We start from the raw sequence: 18,473 nt of genomic DNA on the forward strand, positions 1-18,473 counted from the left end.
AAAGAGAATCATGTCAAGAGTGAGTGTTATCATTATCTGAAAATAATAATAATTGCAACAGGTCTAAGGCCAATGATAGCGAAGGCCTACGGCTCTTTCTGGCCAGCCTATTTCAAACGAAATATTATAGGCCAAAAATGGCAGGAATTGCTATGCTACTGGAACAAGGCCAAAACATTTCTCAACATCTGATTCATCTAGTTGAGAGAAATGGGGAAATCAGATGCGCCTGCCCTGCTGAAAATCACAGGAAAGGTTATTTTCCATGTATCCAGTCCAGCCAATTTAAAGGCGCTATAACGTATAGATAACTATTATTGTTGCATTATTCCTCTCCAAGTGGGCATATAACTCCACCCTGAGGTCAGTTGCAGGCTGACCACTCCATTAGATATGGCTCATAACAACATGCGTGAAGTTGAAATCATGAAGTCTTGAGGAGGATATTTAGCGCAGAACGCGCTGGAGCTCTATACCCAACACATCGGAGCACGTAGGGATCCAGACAACACGGTCACATTACGGAAAATAAGGGTAAGCTAACCGTTACTTTCTTTCACTTTGTGAAGTAGCCTACCCTAAGATATGAACAGGCTACACTGTCGCGAATGAAGAACTTGCTGTGTCGTCGACCCCGTTAAGCTACTGAAACGGTGAGATAATTGGCATAAGCTCAATGAAACTTATTTGTCATAACCAAAGTAGAACAGCTTTACCAACTAATAGCAACAATTAGCATGACAAGAATATTGGTCGTATTTATAGCACGTTAGTCTACAGTCATGCTCGATTGCCACACATTGCTGCACCTTCCTCCATGTCAAAACTCCTCAAAAGTTCTCATCTAAGACAAACTTTGTCTTCAGAGGCTATACATGTAGGGTAGCCATTACATGCTTGGCCACAGAGAGGACATTACATTAAGACAACATATTGGCTTATAGTCTGACTTTTAGTATTGCCATTGTCAGTACATTACACATGAAATACAATTTCCTCTATAATTGATGGACAAACATTTAAATTGCAAGTTTGAGTTGTTGGCTAGATAATAAACCATTCATATTCAGGTGAAATGTCATTTTAACGTTTTGCCTGATTTGACTGGCCTCAATGCAGGAGGTTACATGTGACAGTGTGTGAACACTTTTGTTTTATACATTATGTATTAATTGGGTTTGGTTATAGAGTGCAAGCAACCCATAAAATAATATCTGATGGCGGACTTTCCTGGAAAAGTGGTGTGTGTCTGAAGAATTTTACCCTGCATTAGTGTATCAAAGATTAATCTGTCTAGATGCCCTCTCACATGATTCAGGGGCGGAGTGGCAATCGGGACGATCGGGAGTTTTCCCGGTGGGCCGGCCTATGAGTCTGCGCGGTGCGGGCCAGCCCATATACTGTAAAAATTATAAGATCCTGGAGGAACTTTTAGGGGTTCTTCAATTTGAAACTGTGGGGGAACCTCAATAGGTTCTTCGAAGAACCTTTAAAGAAAGGTTCTTTGAAGAACCTTTTCAAAGGTTGCTTGAGGAACCTTTTGAAGTTCATTACAGAACCTTCATTATTATTAACCTTTATTATTATTATTATTATTAGAAGAAGAATGTATTAACCTTTATTATTATTATTTTTATTATTATAATGTGGGATAAATGTACATGAAACAACAGATTTATTTAAGCAAGAATTTAATCAAAAGCATGTCAATGGCAAAATATTAGGAATACTGTACATGGATGGATGGACAGAAATATACGTACATAAATAAATATATAAATAAACAAATAATACACAGGCTACATAGATGAACGCATAAATGAAAACATCTATTAAACAATGCTATTAACAAGAACACAATTTTAACTTCCTAATATAAATGAAATAGTCAATAAATGATTGATTGAACTACAGTATTTAATTTAGAGTATGAAATTTGACATCCGAAATACGGCAATGGGGATTTTTCGTTTGTCTTAATATCACACAGACTGTAAAAACAACGTCTTGTTCACGGCCTTCGGGTATTCCATATTGAAAATTAAATAAACTGCTAGCAATGCTCCAATGCCCATCGACACATCTTCTGGTGTTACGATGTCTTGTCTGTCCATGCAAAGTGTAATGGTGGTGTCTTCCTCGAAGGGGTTGCCTCTCATGCATAAGGTAGGTGCGGGTGTCTTGGATATCTGAAAAGTGCAGAATAACAGTATTTACAATGGTGATTGATGATATTCAAGCCCATTGGCAGGGGAAGTTTCTAACAGTGTCAAATGACTGGTACTCTTACCTTATCCACAACGTATGAGCCTGTCAGGATTGTCCCCAAACAGATATGGCCGCTCTGCTGCACAGAGTCCTGAATTTGAACAATACACTGGATAAGTCTTATAGCAGTAATAACATACTTGTAATTCCATAGTTTTATAGCAGTAATGACATGAAGTGTAAATCAAACTACTTAATACCTTTGTATTTGTAGTATGTCTCCTCACAGGCCTGATTTAGTGCAGATTGGTACTTAGGTCAATGTTATGCAGGTGCTGAATTTCAGAGAAAACCTTTAAAAAGATGAGAACAAATTACATGTTTGCTTGGCAGAAGAACATCTGAAAGATAATTTGCAGTGAACTAAATGCCAAATGTTAACTCACAGTTCAAATGTGGTGTAAAGCTGGGTATTCGGTAAGGATTTCCTGTGTGGAGTGGCGTTGAATAAATGGCACTCTGTCACTGATTGTTCTCCTCATTCTGTTTTCAATCGTATTTAGATCAGGGTTTACTTTTCAACACTCCTCCTTCATTTTTGTCTCATTGACCTGTAAATGTTACATCCAATTTAAAGTAAAGGTCAATTTGGTTAAAGAAATGTAATAAGTATTAATATATGGTGTTTAATCATCATCTGAAAACTTACATTGGATTTAGATACGCTTTCATCACCGAGAACATCTACAACCTGTCAGTGTAAAAAGATAATCAGTGAACATATGCACACGCACGCACGCACACACACACACACCATACCTGAACTACAGTGTTTGCATCCTGGGTAGCAGGTATCTGTGTGAATAGAAAAAAAAAAAAAAAAAAGTGTGGTTTCCCTCACATTGGATTGAGTTTTGTCCTGGAATCAAAGTAAACCTCAATAAGGATCACAGTGAAGTGTAATTCTGAAAGCTTCTGCTTGAGATACAGATGCATTTTGCTTTGTGAGGAAAAGGTGACTTGCCTGTGATGAATTTTGCCTTTTCCCATGCTTTGCTCGATGGTATCCAATTTCAGGAAGGCTCGGTGGGATTCTCTCCTTCTTGAATTTGTTTTTAGCATTCCCAACCAACTATAATATGAAAGGTTATATAAACCAATTAAAGGAAAATTCAAATGCAATGGCCTGGTTTATATAGGTGTTAAGCAACATCAGAAGTGAAGAGTGTCATAGTAGGCATACATGATTCAATTGCATCTGCAAGTGAGCAGACTACAACAACCTGAATACCCCTGACAGGAATATCCCATCCCATTATCCCTATTTGTTAGGTGCACTAAAAAAGGACCCTCATTACAGCCAGTAGGCCTTCCTGTATGTTTATGTCTTTAATAATCTACTTACATGCATATCCTGGTCCTGTGCGATCCCAGAGGAAAGGGTGCTTACAGCAGCAGCACAATGTCATGATACTGGATACCTTTGAAATTAAACATAGAGATGGAGTAGCCTATATTTTAAATGACTGATTGTTGTTTTGCATGAATGCAAATGAAGAACACTAAGTAAAGCTGTACCTCATGCTATACACTTACCATACATAGAAATTGAATCAAATAGGACCTGTATGATCTGTGTGCAGCAGTATGAACGTCAGGACTTCCTCCATTAACGTTAGCAGCTAGCTTTCATTTCAGGAGAGTTGGAAACACGGGAAGTTGAAAAGTCTGTGCTGAAGGAGTAAAATAGACAGAATATTTGGCTAACATTCAGTTTAAGCATAGCATACAAGCCAAGGCATAATGCTATCTTATAACTTAACCATCTAACGGTAGGCTAAATAAGGCTAAGCTCTAACGTTATGTTAAACAAAAAATGACACGTTGACCTAACGTTAGCACTTCACCTAGCTTCTAACGTTAGCACCTTTAGTTGTATGCTATAGCCTATAATTAAGTTATGGTTAAAACGTCTCGTTTCCATTTAACATGTAGGATATGTATCATTTAAGGTATTGTTTCTGACAAACGTCAACATTAAAAAAGCTTGAGATAGGGCTGTCAAAATGTTGCACTCACCTCCTGTAGTTACGTTGACTCAACTGTCAAATTCTGTTGCCATTTTTAAAGAAGATTCCACACGCGCGTCATCGCCTCGAGCAACACCTGTGTGCCCATCGAGTTATCCGACCGTGTTCTGCCTGCTATTTTGGCATAGGCAGTAGGCCTAGCCTATGCTCGGCTAATTTTTCAAAATAGTTTATTACACACAAATTAACAAAACACCACACACGTAGCTGAATGCTTCAGATCTTTTGTGCAATGAAACACTAGTCAAACTATGCGATTATTCATCAAAACTCTTAGCCTATTTTGTTGTCATAGCCTATCGCAGGCCTAGACATCATATTATCTGATTAGATTATGTTTTGAATCAGTTAGGCCTAGGCTACACAGCAATGTAGAGATAAATTCAAGAAAATTACTCTTTCTCAGCTGGAGATCCTCCAGGAACCTTGATTAAATTGGGTTCTTTGAGGAACCTCATTTCATACTGAAAAATCGTTAAGGTTCTTGCAAAGACCTCTAAGAGCATCAAGGCACGTTTGAGTTCTCAGAAGAGCCCCTGGGTTCTTGGAGTAACATTGAGGTTCTTCAAGGAACTATCCAATTTTTACAGTGAGAGCTTATATCGCTTTATCGCGGCCGTGAGTCGTACGCGGCCATCGACCTGATAGGTGCATTAAGAATTTTCCATATTTCGAAATATACACTTTAACATTTGGGAAGTCCAACCAATATTTATACCACTCGCTCACTGTCTATATGCCATTCATGGTTATCCTGCACACTCACCCATGCTTATTTTTGTGTAGGCTAGCCTTAATTTTTTATCTTAATTCATTTTTGTCTTATTCAGGCGTTACAGAACTTTCATCTCAAATAAAAAAAATGACAATTTATTTTGTTTGTTTGTACTTAAATTAACGGGGGATAAGTGAGCGGCCCCTCGTCTAATGGCATGACCCTACAAACGATCAAGTTCGAGGAAAACTACAGGAGTTTTGACAGTCAACGGATTTGCGTGTTTGCTTGCTGTTTTACATATGGATGAAAGGCAGAGAGCAAGTTTAGCGGAGCTAAAGCATTGACGTTATTGAAACTAGTACAAACTAGTCTTATGTTGATATGTAGCCTAGGCCTAGCCTAATGACTAGGGTGATATCAGCTAAATTGGGCCACTTTTTGGTAAATCAGTTGGGAAAATAATATAATACTATATATGCCTTTTCCAAGTGTTTTTATGATTACTAATGACTGTTTTTGATCATTTTGTGTTGAAATTATGTCATAAAATATAATTATTTAGGCCCTACTTGAAACATCAGCTGTGCCAACTTTTTTTGCATAAGCAGTTTCAGGTAAAATGGGCCAGCTTTTTCAGGTAAGCATTCGGCCAGTCAAAATGCAAAGGGAATGGTAATTGGGGGCCAAGCAGCGAAGGTCATTGTGTTTCTACGTTTTCCTATTATTATGACCGCCGCTAGCGAAGCTAGCGAAGCGGTCATATAGGGATTGTCAAAGTTTTTTTTAATTTTTTTTATCTACTTCCTGAAATTTTGGTCAACGATACCCAGGGCACCGAAACACCGGGGCACATGAAATTTGGTGGGTATGTAGCCCCACTAGACTTTTACGGAAACATTTCGTTTGGTCCCTGGGGGCCACTCCCCCTCCGCGCTGGGCCCCCCGAAACCCAAAAAATGCAGTTTTTCCTAAATAACTACCTGAACCGTGGCACCGAGGATGAAAAAAATAGCCCATAATCACTAATTTGTGCTTTGCACCCCCCCGGTAAAAAATTAAAATGCAATATCATTCTGCTTTAATCGCCCCTCTCTTCAGTAAAGACGTTCAGAACTGCACCACATTTTATGTGTATGATTAACCTGACATTCTCTGGGGGTATGGCAAGTTTCGTAGAATTTCATCCATGGGGGGGTCTAAAAAATTAAGTTATATGTACATTTAGTGACTGTACACTCATTGGCCTGTAGATGGTGGTGCACACATATACACATGCACACACACACACAGGCACCCACAAACTATCGGTATTAGAACGGCCGATACATAATTACAAATTCAGTAGGATTAAAAGAAAGCCAAAATAAATATTCATCATCATCATCATGGCTGCATTTCCAGTATTGGCGATAAGTAGTCGTTTGTCCACTAGATGGCGCATCGTTGCAGTGAGACGTAATTTTGTTGGAAGTTAATCTAAAGTGGGTTGGAAAGACATACGCTTCCTACAAGGACAAGACTGTAGGCTACAGTAGTTTACCGCAGAGAACGTCTAAGGGTAGGATGATTTCTGCATGACATGTAATTCCCATTTCCTCTTGAAGCCGAAATAAATCTGAGAATGTTTATCGGACATGCTTGTTTTTTACTGCAGGTAGGCTACGTTAATCCTATCAATAGCAGAACGTAGGTAAAATAATGTTACCGTTAGCATGGTTGAGTGATGGAGGCCAATTTGATTATTGATGTATTTGTAGAAAACCATAAATGCGTTTATAGGCTACCAAGCAAATCGATAACAGCACTAATTGTATCTTTCGACTGTCATCTCATTTGCTTATGACCATAACCTAGGCCAGTGGTTCTTAACTGGTGGGTCGGGACCCAAAAGTGGGTCGCGGAACCATTCTGGGTGGGTTGCGGAGCTTGTGGTTAAAAAAAAAGAAGAAATCGCCCATTTAAAATAGACTTAAATTGAGACAAAATGGTGCAGAATCCACAGTATGCGATGTTCACAATTGCTGGAACATCAGTGAAAATGCCTCATAGTAAAGTACACCTGTTAAAGACAGACCTGTCAAGTACTTTAAGGTGACATCAGGAGTTGGAGACTTCACAAATGTAATGCCAAACAGCATGTTCCAAACAAATAGGCCTACAGGCACTTCGCCTTTCTTAGCATGTAGCTCACGAAATCTGTTTTCTTGAACGCTATAAAATATATATGGGTCGTGACTTCATGAACATGGGAAATTGTGGGTCCCAAAGCCAGACCAGTTAAGAACCACTGACCTAGGCTACTAACAGGAGCTAAGTGAGTTAGCCACAACACGTTCGCTACATGATGGTTTTTTAATGGAAAATATATAGGCTACCTGAAAGATAACCTGTCTATGATGCATCCTAAACACCGGGCTGGGACATTTCTGCTCAAGGTCTCAAAAAGCATCTGAGTCAACGTTCATTCCCAAACACCCATATAGGCTACTTCAATCCTCTATTTTCAAAGGTGTTTCAAGTAAGGAAGAGCATGGCTCAAAGTAAAGTAACTGAAACTACATAAATTCGTCAAAGTGAATAATTTGTGTCAACTCGCCGCAATGTAGATTTATTAACGCACCCGTGATGATCTACATCTCCATTTAAACCAGATGTTTTAGAGCGCACGTTGAGATGTATTCAGGGCAGGGCTGTACCTACACATATTTGTTGCATGTGCTACAAAAATCTTCCAAATTCTTTGCGATGGATGATTTAGTACCAACGTTACACCGGTCAGATACAGTTTTGCCTATGGCTATTCCGTGAGACTGAGGCGCTTTTTGTTTGCTCGAAGTGCGTGTTTAGGGTGTGAGAGGGGAGTCGATGTGCTTTGATTCCAGCTAGGTAGTTGTAGTCTATGCGATTAAAAAACACGTGTGTGTGAAGTATCCAAACAATGATAACGCTTTCATTATGTCTGCTTTAGCCACAGACCTTGAGCTACTGTACAGTGGGTTGGGTTCCATTTAGAAGTTTCCACTTCATTCGCCCTTTCCGTGATTCACACAGCTACGTGAAATGTATTACTACTGATATGCAAAACTATTAACTTTTCGCCAAGAGGTGGCAGCTTGATACTGTAAGGTGTAAGCCATTGGTTCCAAAGGAGATTTTATTTGGGTCGCCAGCATAGCCTAGTGACAATTTGTGTTGTGTAATAGGCCTAGCATAGGGCCTACCTTATATAGCTTATAGTTTGTTAACATTCACGGTTTTGTCATAACTCCCTCTATGCATTTTTGCATTTAGAATAGCTCTAAAACCGGGGGGCGAACACGTAGCAGGGGGGGGCGCCAGTGCGTGGATATCTCAGTCGCAAAATTAAACAATATTTCTATCGGGCGCCTACCATGGACTAGGCTGGGTGAAAATCAAAAGATTGCGTCAAAAGATTGAGCTTAACCATGGACCTCATAGCAAATGCAAGGGAACATGAATCAGCATATTATTTGCACAAACAATAACGGACAACTATTCAACTTTGCCCGTTAAAATGTGTATGAGCAGTCTCGAAACGCATTTCATGAAGGCCCTTTTGGACATGTCAGTTATTTGCACCACTGGGTAAAACGGCATTTTGTTTTAGACTACTGGTATTTAATTTGTGCATTGACAATAAAGTTGAATATCATTTGAACTAGATGACTAAACTTATGCATATGTAGAAGAAGAAACATTCACAAAAATCCATGACATGACCTCTCTTCTTGATAGCTGTTGAAAACTGCATGGAACTGACAGGGATTGTTTTGTTTAATAATAAATAAATAAATACATTATGCTGCTATCTTCTGCTTTTCCCAAATACAATGTAGCCTACAGGTGTACCTTTCATCAGTCCAGTTGCAATGGATGGACTGTGATGAACTGCCCTACTTGTGATTGTTTTTAAATTGAGATTTTAAAGGTTTTATAACAATGCTACAGATTTTTTGGCACAGAAACAAATCTATTCACCTTTGCAGCGTCAGTAGGCTACTTTGTGTGCGGAATGTGTGCAAACACACATTCCAAACAAGCATACACAAAAGTTTCAAGAGTGGGGGATGGAGTAGAAGATGGAGACAAATTCATTAATATGATTTATTTTCACGGAATGGATGTGCAGGACTGAGCGGCGGTCATATTTTGTACCGCTATGCGGTACATCTAGTTATTATTATATGCAATGGAAGTCAATGGCAGCCCATAGAACCGTCTGGTAAAAAGTTGGAAAATTTGGCACACTAATTGGGGACGGTCCCATGATTCATGTCCCCAAGTTTCATGTCGGCAACTCAAACCCTCTAGCGCCACCAACAGGCCAAAGTTGGAAGTGTGTTCACTTTTGACCCGTAGGTCCGATGTTCAAAAGTCAGGTATCGTTGGAATCCTTGGACCAAGCCGAGTTCAACGCACCCTATGACGTCATTTTCCGCCATGATGGACTTTCCGCCATTTTGGATTTCATCAAAAACACTTAAAATGTATCAGGGGTCACATACTTTCTATGATTCTCACCAAATTTTACACAGATCATCTTCAGACCAAACCTCACAAAAGTTATCACTTTTCGTCTTCGGAAGTATTACCGTTCGCCCGTAACAGCCAATCAAAATTTGCGGCGAAGCTGCCAAACAGGAAGTGAGCTCATATCTCAGCAACCCATTCATCTGTCATAACCAAACTTAGTACATGTACTCAGGACCCACTCAGGGGGACGCTCAAGAAATCTGGTGACCTTTGACCTCTAGGGGGCGCTGTAATTAAGAAACATGCCTTTTCGCCTGTAGCTGCTGTTGTGCTTAGAATTAAAATGCACTAGTGGTTTCAGGTAATACTGTTGGAGGTCCTTAGGCCAACCCAGGCCAACTTGTGATGTCATCATAATTGATTCGGCCGCCATATTGGATTTAATCAAAAACATCAAAAAGTTTTCACAGGTCACAAATTTCATCTGATCTTCACCAAAATTGGCACAGACCATCTTCAGACCATAACCTATCAATATATTGCTTTCTGGAACAATTGACAAAAGTAGTCTTCCGTAACAGCCAATCAAAATTGGTGGCGAACAGGAAATAAGCTCATATCTCATCAACCCTACTATGTATCATAACCAAACTTACTACATAGATTCATGACCCCATTAGGAGGACGCACAAAACATTTGGTGACCTTTGACCTGTAGGGGGCGCTGTAATTAGCAATATTGCATTTTCATCTGTAGTCGCTGATGTGTTTTATCGATCTTTTATTTTTTGATGTGAAACTGATGACAACATGTTCCATCCAGTTCATTCTAATGCGTGCATGCAACGGCAGGGCGGGGTGGGACAGGGTGGGACGGGCAGGGGTGATTAGGTGGGGGGGGCTGGCTGGCGGAGGCGGAAGCAATACTCAGCCCTGTTTCAGCCCAACAAAGTCAGTTATGTTTTGATGTCACTTGTTGAAAGTGTTGATCGCAAGTGTCTGAGTTCTATCTTGTCGCCGTGGCTACTCCGGCCTATTCTGCTTGGCCCCCTCATTGCTGCTTGCAGCTATATTTTATCATCAATTTTAATTTCAAAACACAATATTCATATGTGCCATTAAAAAAAACACATTTTGAGTGCAAACTCACATATTCAAATGTGCAATTAAAAAAGACCATTTTGGAACAGCACAGATCAGTGAATAGATCAGTGACAGATCAGTGTGTGTGTGTGTGTGTGTGAACAACACATTTTGAACGAAATGCGCAAATTACAAAAATTCATACAAAACTGGTAACTGATATTAAAAATTAAAACATTGATATCATTATTCTCTCAGCTTGTCTCCTCTCTCATCCTTCCTCCTCTCATTTCCTCTCTCTTTCCTTCTCCCTCTCCTCACTTCATTTGCATTTGCCATATACTGTAAATAAAATATCAACCACCATTATTACTGGGGGGGCGGGGGGGGGGTCATGGTGAGTGTGTTTGTGTGTGTGTGTGTGTACGTGTGTTTGTGTCCGTTGGTTGGCGTCCGAGTGTGTGGGTGAATGTGCATGGGTGTGTGTACACACACACACACACACACACACACACCCTCACACACATGTGTATGTGTGTTTGTGAGTGACACAGAGGATGGCCCATTTTAGCTGAAACCATGTGGCCCATTTTACCTCAGTGGGTTAAGGTAAATTGGGCCGCTAAGAAAAACATCACTTTTACAAAAAATAAGTTCATATACCAAACTAACAGCATTATTTCTGGTGGATGCCATCAAGACAGATATTATGCACAGTTTTTTTTATGTGCATGTTTGTTTTTTATAGATTTATCATCCTTATAATAGTTTAGTTAGATTTGATATGCTAGGCTACTTACCATGCAGCTTTCTGGTGCAGTCTTGATTTGAACTATTGCCCCGCCCACCATAGCAACCATAAACCAATCAAATCACCTGTTACTTGTCAAGCACAGTTATGACAACAGTCTGAAATCCTTTGCAGTCATTGGCTCTAAATTCCAGAGGGGCTGGGACCCCCAAACCTTAAATGGCCCATTTTAGCTGATGGCCCATTTTACCTGATATTACCCAATTAGTGGGCCACTCAGGCTGATAAATGGATGGTGGAACTCGTTGGAACTGTCTATATGTAAGCCTATATAGGCCTACTTTAATCGTTCTCGTACAAACCTATTCAAAGTGCCTGTTTTTTTTTTTTTTTTTAATTACCTGTGTTATTAGGTTGACATTGTCTGTAGGCTAGGCCTTTTTTAAATTTATACAGGCAACTATTGGAGTGCTATGATACCCATATGTCCTTGCATGATGCTTGAAATTTCCATCCACCCACAAAGCTGTTTTTATACTCCAACACCCCCCCCCCCCCCCCCCTAAAAACATGCACACACATCAATAGCACAAACAAAATATATAGTGCTAATGTAATACAACAAGCCAATCAACCACAAACCAGGCACTTTTAATAAATGTGTAAGGAACTAGATATGCAACCGTGCAGTATAAAAACAGCTTTGCGGGTGGATGGAAATTTCAAGCATCATTCTTTCCTCGAACTTGATCGTTTGTAGGGTCATGCCATTAGACGAGGGGCCGCTCATTTATCCCCCTACATTTATGTAAATAGACTTGACCTGCAATCGGTTTATTGGATAAACCAGAAACATATTCGCCATTCCCAGGAGGCTTTGCTCCATTCTAGCCTAGGCTTACATTAATTTAAGTACAAACAAACAAATTAAATTGTCATTTTTTTTTATTTGTGATGAAAGTTCTGTAACGCCTGAATAAAACAAAAATGAAAAAAATTAAGGCTAGCCTACACAAAAATCAGCATGGGAGAGATGAGTGTGCAGGGTAACCATGAATGACATATAGACAGTGAGCGAGTGGTATAAATATTGGTTGGACTTCCCAAATGTTAAAGTGTAGATCTCGGAGGTTTTCGTAGAAAATTCTTAATGCATCTATCAGGTCGATGGCCGTGTACGACTCACGGCAGCGATATAAGCTCTATGGGCCGGCCCGCACCGCGCAGACTCATCGGCCGGCCCACCGGGAAAACTCCCGATTGCCACTCCGCCCCTGGCTATTGATGTGTGTGCATGTTTGGGGGAGGGGGGGCTGGTGCTGTCAGAATTTTCCCGGTGGATTTTAGTGCCCCACTCCGCCCCTGCATGATCTTCATTCTTTGGAATTGGCCAATAATAAGCCCCCCCCCCCCCTCCACACATACACACACTTTTTCTGTCACACACTTGTAGGCTGTCTCTCTAATGCATTTTTGTCATACTATTTGAATACATTTGTCCGTCCTCTACATCTTACACACACGCATGCACGCACACACACACACACACACACACACTTACAATGTGTTAATGTCTATGATGTATTTCCCTAGGTTCTCTTTCATCAGAGCCCACGTACACATCTCTTCCAGGTCAGTCAGAGCAAGTGCAAGAGAAACACAAAAAATATGTGGTTCTCACTGGACTCCTTAAGTGTGTGTGTGTGTGTGTGTGTGGAACAGGTAAACACACATACGAACAAGTTGGACATAATTTGGTGTGTGTGTTTGCGTGCGTGCGTGCATGTGTGTGTGTGTGCCCCCCAGATGGAGTTCCAGGGGCCGGATGGACAGGAGCAGCCCAGCGAGGTGGAGTTGTTGGGGCAGGTGGTGGTGGTGCTGCAGAACCTGCTGGAGGCCTCGCGGTTGCTGTTCCGTCGCGCCCAGCAGAGGGCGCTGCAGCTCGCCGTGGTGCTCTGTCTGCTGGCGCTGCTGCTGTGGATGGCTGTGTTCATCTATGGGACCTTCTACTACTCATACATGCCAACAGCCAGCTACTCCACACCAGTTCACTTCTACTATAGGTTAGAGTCTCTGTCTCTCTCTCTCTCTCTCTCTCTCTCTCTTTTGGGGCATTCCTTGACCTTGGCATTCCTTGATTCATTGACAGTTAGGAAAACAGCAGATAGGGTATCACACCAATAACGCCTGGCCAGTGCGTTAGTTCCAGTCTCTATAGTGGTAGTATTGAGTCTCAAAAATTAGTATCTGAGTAACAGTGCCATGTAGAAATGAGGACAACATTCTGACTGAGCATCATCAACATCATCAACCATAACTGGCCTCCATGGGCATCATCAGCGATAACTGCCCCCATTTACATTTATCCAATAAGCAGACGCTTTTATCCAAAGCGACATACACAAATAAGGAACAACATCCAAGGTCCCAAGTGGAGGAGACCTTAGGAAGCAATTAATACTACTCAATCAATCAATATTATTAGGATGAGATTGCAGAAGTTATAAGTACTAGTCAAAGTGTGGTAGAAGGAGGCAGAGGAGGGACGAAAGGGAAGCACATGGTAAGCACATGGCAAGCGCATGGTAAGCGCATGGCAAGCACATGGTAAGTGCATGTTAAGTGTATGGTAAGTGCATGGTAAGTGCATGGTAAGCACATGGTAAGTGCATGGTAAGCACATGGTAAGCGCAGGCCTCCAAGTTAGAGCACACTGAATGATTTGGATTGGTCTGGATTCATAGACGATAGGCAAGAAGCAGCAGAACTTGTTTAACAGTAAATCCCACAAAAGCCCTCAAGCCAGATTTTGTTATTGCATTCTGATTGAACAGGGAAGTATACTTCTGACAGGATAATGATCATCTAATCTCTATATGCCTAATGCATGTTTGTGTAATGTTTGTGTATTCATGTATGTGTGCATCTCTCTCACACCCACACTTTATGTTTGTGTGTGTGTGTGTCTGCTTCACAGCCCAAACTGTCAGTCATCTGCTGTGTGCTCTTTTCCAATGGCCAATGTCTCTCTATTAAGAAAAAGCAAGGATCAGGTATGACACACACACACACACACACACACACACACACACACACACACACAGTCAGCTTGTTTATCCTCTAAACAGGAAAAAAATATGCCTGATTTGTGAGTAATGTCCCACCCTCCTAGGTGATGACATATGGGCAGCCCTATCGCATATCTCTTGAGCTGGAAATGCCTGAGTCACCAGCCAATCAGAATCTAGGGATGTTCATGGTGAAGATGACTTCATATGGCAGAGATGGAAAGACCATCAATACAGCAGCACGCTCTGTGAGTTCAATACACACACACACCACACACACACACACACACACACACACACACCTACAGTACGTGTCTGTTGCAAGTAACAGTATGCTAATGAATGAACACTACTGGGTGTCATAGACAAAGGAAAACACTTACATACCTTTTCTCTATCCTATGTCCCCCCTCTTTCTCTCTTTTTTATCTCTTTCTTTTAACATATCTCTCTTTTTTCTCATCTCTTTCTCTTTTTTCTCATCTCTCTCTCTCCCTCCCTCTCTCTCTTGCTGTCTTTTTATCTTTTTCTCATATATCTCTCCCTCCCTCCCTCTCCCCTCTCTCGCTCTCTCTCTCTCTATCTTTTTCTCATATCTCCCTCTCTCCCTCCCTCCCTGTCTCCTTCTATCTCGCTCTCTCTCTATCTTTTTTCATATATCGCTCTCTCTCCCTCCTCTCTCGCTCGCTTTCTCTCTCTATCTTTTTCTCATATCTGTCTCTCTCCCTCCCTCTCTCTCTCAGCAGGTCATGTTGCACTACCGGTCAGTTCTGCTGCAGGTGATGTCCACTGTCCTACTGTCTCCCCTGCTGCTCAGTGGAGCCTCTGAGCAGAAGCAGCTCGTTACTATAGAGTTGTTCACAGACTACACAGAGAACTCAGTGAGTGAAACACACACGCACGCACACACATGCACACACACATGCACTCACACATGCACTCACACATGTATACACACACACACACACACACACACACACACACACGCACGCACGCACGCGTGCACACATACACACACACACTCATTATACACTTATATAATATCCACACACACACAGAAATAAACATGCACACACACACACATATATGCATTCATAGCACACAGACTCAGCTCCATCCCTAGGCATGACCGCGTGTTGTTTTGTTTTCTCTGTGTTTGTGTGGTATCAGTATTTACCTACTGCAGGCGCTGTGATCGAGCTGCAAACCCCACGAGTCCAGGTGTACTCAGCACACCTGTACATACACGCCCACTTCACTGGGATCAGGTAAACACACACAAACACTCCAGCTTTCCATCTGATTCTGCACACACACATTGAGAAAGATAGATGAATTCCTGTCTCTCGGTTTTGCGTTTGACTAATTTCATGTGCGTGTTTGTTTGGATCTGTGTTGTTTGTGGTGGTTGCAGATACGTGCTGTTCAATTTCCCCACTTTGTCCGCTCTGCTTGGAGTGTCCAGCACCTTCGGCTTCCTCAGCGTCATCATCCTCTTTAGTACACTACAGTACAGCTTTAACACACAGGTCTTACGATCACGGGTAAACAAACACACACACACACACACACACACACACACACACACACACACACACACACATACACACACACATGTATGTGTGTTTACCTGTTTCTGTGACGTGTGTGTGTGTGTGTGTGTGTGTGTGTGTGTGTGTTAACTCAAGGTGAGACGGCGGTCTCGGCTGCAGAACAGAAGGGAGGAGAGACCCGAGAGAGCCTACTGTACAGAGCCTACTGACGTTACTGCAGATCTGAGCGAGAGGCTTGCAGCTGAACTAACGTCACGCTACAAGATCTTCACAGGTGAGATGGCAGAGTACACCTGAACAGAACAGCTGCATGCACCTGGCACAGTACACATGAACAGAACAGCTGCATGCACCTGGGTAACATGTTGTATCTGCACAAGACATGCCAAGCATTCTTTTGGTTTGACTCATCATCTCCCCCTGGTGTCTAGAAAGAGGCAGTGCAGTGTGTTAATCTATTATGACGTGATGTCAATTGTTTTCATTTTTGACATAGATGAGCCAAGCTACTGCACGGATTCCCCTCCTCTGCTGGAGTCCAGTGACCCATCTGTAGAAGCTTGTGATGGGATGGAAGAATCCATTCCTGAGGAAGCAGGGGTGTCTGAGACGGAGCCAGATATGCCGCTAGATCAGGAAGTGGGAGCAGAGGGTCTGTGTGCGGGAGCAGCAGAGGAGCAGCAGAAGGCCAGCATGAATAAGGCTGAACTAGAGGGGTCCTCCAGTGTCCCAGAAGCCCTGGATCCCCCAGAGGAGGAGCAGGCCAACCACTGTGTCATCTCCTGAGCTCTTTCACACACACACACACACACACACACACACACACACACACACATGGACACACATCTCACTTCTGCAACAGCCACACATACAGAGTGTTTAAAAACAGATGCAAACTCAAATGACCATATGCACACCAAATGAATGTTTCTATGTGTGTCAGAGAGAGAGAGATGGAGTGAGAGAGAGAGGGAATATAGAAAGAGGGAAGATAGAGAGAGACAGGGAGTGAGAGAGAGAGTGAGAGATAAAGAGAGGTTGCATATTTTAGAAGTAAGGTGAGGGAAGCCTAACTGATATGCATTTTCTCAAATGTGGGTTGTCATTTACAGTTACTGATAGGCCAACCACGATTTCCCAAACAAATGAACTGAGCACATGAACAGGAATTTATCTGCACACACAAGCCAAGGAGGTCAGAGGTCAAATAGGAGTTATCAGTGCAAAATAGCTGACACTAAATAGCAAGCACTCTTTGTAACAAAAAGGTGGCACTTGAAAGACCGGGGTCAGCCCATCCTAATTGACCTCTATGATGTCCTCCACAGGGTCCTCCCAGCTTTACACTGCTTGTGTCAGACTGGTCTGAACAGATAGTAGGGCTGGGGTCTGGAGGGGGGAGGGGAGGTGATCTGGAACCCTCATTGCATCAATGCATTATATATTCAATTGTCCAAAAATGGCCTCCACAGTTTCTGTCCAGCTTTACCATGCTCTGGCCACATAGCCAGATCTGGGACGAGTTTGGGCCAATGCTGACGTGAGTCCGAGTATGACGATGGATACCAAATCGGATGCAATGCGGTACATTTAGTGGTCCAGCACTGTCCGACTCTGGATCTCAGCACCTGAAAAAGATAAATGAGGAGCAAGTTCAGAGCTTGCACACACTCTTGCACTCCCCCCTGGCTTTTTAAAGACACACTCACTCTTACACTATAGTGGACTCCCCCCTGGCTTTTTAAAGACACACTCACTCTTGCACTATAGTGGACTCCCTCCTGGCTTTTTAAAGACACACTTACTCTTGCACTATAGTGGACTCCCCCCTGGCTTTTTAAAGACACACTCACTCTTACACTATAGTGGACTCCCCCCTGGCTTTTTAAAGACACACTTACTCTTGCACTATAGTGGACTTCCTCCTGGCTTTTTAAAGACACATTCTAGCAGCGTTTACCTTAAGTAAAGCCATTTGTGTCTTTACTTTCTCTGTTATCAGAACCCAGCTCAAAGTAAGGAAAAAATGACTGAACAAGGAGGATGAGGTGGCACTACTGCAATGGCACTTAATGAGCTGCTAGCAAATTGAATTTCCCCTGGGATCAATAAAGTATCTATCTATAGATCTATCTATCTAATTCAGTTGTGTGTGCTTAAATAGTATATTTCAAAGCTGTCTGCCAAGCTTAATATATAAACCAAACAACAACTCAGTATGGTTTATTTATTTATGTTATTTCATTTTGCTTATGCTTTTATGTTCAACAAACAAGTGATATTTCTGCTGTTACCAAAATGTGTAGATAAATATGTTCAAACATTGGTATTGTGGAGTATGTTTGTGTGCTCATTCCTTTGTTTATGTTTGTACATGTTTAAACAAACAATTACATTATTCCTAAATCTCATTTGGTTTGTCTTCTGACTTCCTGTTTTGTTCTCTCCGGTCTCGGCGTCTCACGGGCGCAGACAGTAAACCGGGTAGACGATTCCAACGACGAGTTC

The 18,473-nt window shown here is 41.8% G+C and overlaps 1 protein-coding gene and 1 long non-coding RNA gene across 6 annotated transcripts; one reads left to right on the forward strand and one right to left on the reverse strand.

Moving 5' to 3' along the window:
- The first annotated feature begins 195 nt into the window (after positions 1 to 195).
- Positions 196 to 18,304, forward strand: LOC143125836 (seipin-like). Of its 3 annotated transcripts, none has more exons than XM_076287597.1 (10): positions 198 to 534; positions 12,938 to 12,976; positions 13,151 to 13,407; positions 14,322 to 14,397; positions 14,517 to 14,660; positions 15,159 to 15,293; positions 15,583 to 15,680; positions 15,827 to 15,956; positions 16,101 to 16,239; positions 16,462 to 18,304. In XM_076287597.1, the coding sequence occupies exons 3-10, from the start codon at positions 13,151 to 13,153 to the stop codon at positions 16,749 to 16,751; spliced, it is 1,269 nt and encodes a 422-aa protein (XP_076143712.1). In that variant the 5' UTR covers positions 198 to 534; positions 12,938 to 12,976; the 3' UTR covers positions 16,752 to 18,304. The 3 variants fall into 3 exon arrangements, with proteins under 3 accessions (XP_076143713.1, XP_076143712.1, XP_076143711.1); XM_076287596.1 differs by having other exon boundaries at positions 200 to 534; positions 15,156 to 15,293; XM_076287598.1 differs by lacking the exons at positions 15,583 to 15,680; positions 15,827 to 15,956 and having other exon boundaries at positions 196 to 534; positions 15,156 to 15,293.
- LOC143126296 (uncharacterized) lies at positions 1,719 to 4,371 on the reverse strand. 3 transcript variants are annotated; one of them, XR_012987448.1, is made up of 10 exons: positions 4,288 to 4,371; positions 3,805 to 3,941; positions 3,614 to 3,689; positions 3,233 to 3,340; positions 3,028 to 3,063; positions 2,918 to 2,959; positions 2,655 to 2,819; positions 2,469 to 2,561; positions 2,291 to 2,359; positions 1,719 to 2,189 (listed from the first exon to the last, which is right to left on the reverse strand). It is a non-coding gene; the product is annotated as an uncharacterized LOC143126296 (long non-coding RNA). The 3 variants fall into 3 exon arrangements; XR_012987447.1 differs by lacking the exon at positions 4,288 to 4,371 and having other exon boundaries at positions 3,805 to 4,031; XR_012987449.1 differs by lacking the exons at positions 3,028 to 3,063; positions 4,288 to 4,371 and adding an exon at positions 3,110 to 3,127 and having other exon boundaries at positions 3,805 to 4,031.
- Positions 18,305 to 18,473: the final 169 nt, after the last annotated feature.

Source organism: Alosa pseudoharengus, unplaced genomic scaffold (genome assembly GCF_046254945.1).
Source record: "Alosa pseudoharengus isolate Yale_2024_CS ecotype anadromous, Long Island Sound unplaced genomic scaffold, YU_APseudo_1.1 YU_APseudo_1.1_scf_16, whole genome shotgun sequence".
Taxonomy (NCBI): Eukaryota; Metazoa; Chordata; class Actinopteri; order Clupeiformes; family Clupeidae; genus Alosa; species Alosa pseudoharengus.

What these genes read in the sequence shown, in the direction of transcription:
- LOC143125836 (XM_076287596.1), top strand. Translation starts at nt 13,151, where the DNA reads ATGGAGTTCCAGGGGCCGGATGGACAGGAGCAGCCCAGCGAGGTGGAG. An exon ending in CCAGTTCACTTCTACTATAG is followed by an intron (nt 13,408 to 14,321) that starts GTTAGAGTCTCT and finishes TCTGCTTCACAG; the next exon opens with CCCAAACTGTCAGTCATCTG. An exon ending in CAGACTACACAGAGAACTCA is followed by an intron (nt 15,294 to 15,582) that starts GTGAGTGAAACA and finishes GTGTGGTATCAG; the next exon opens with TATTTACCTACTGCAGGCGC.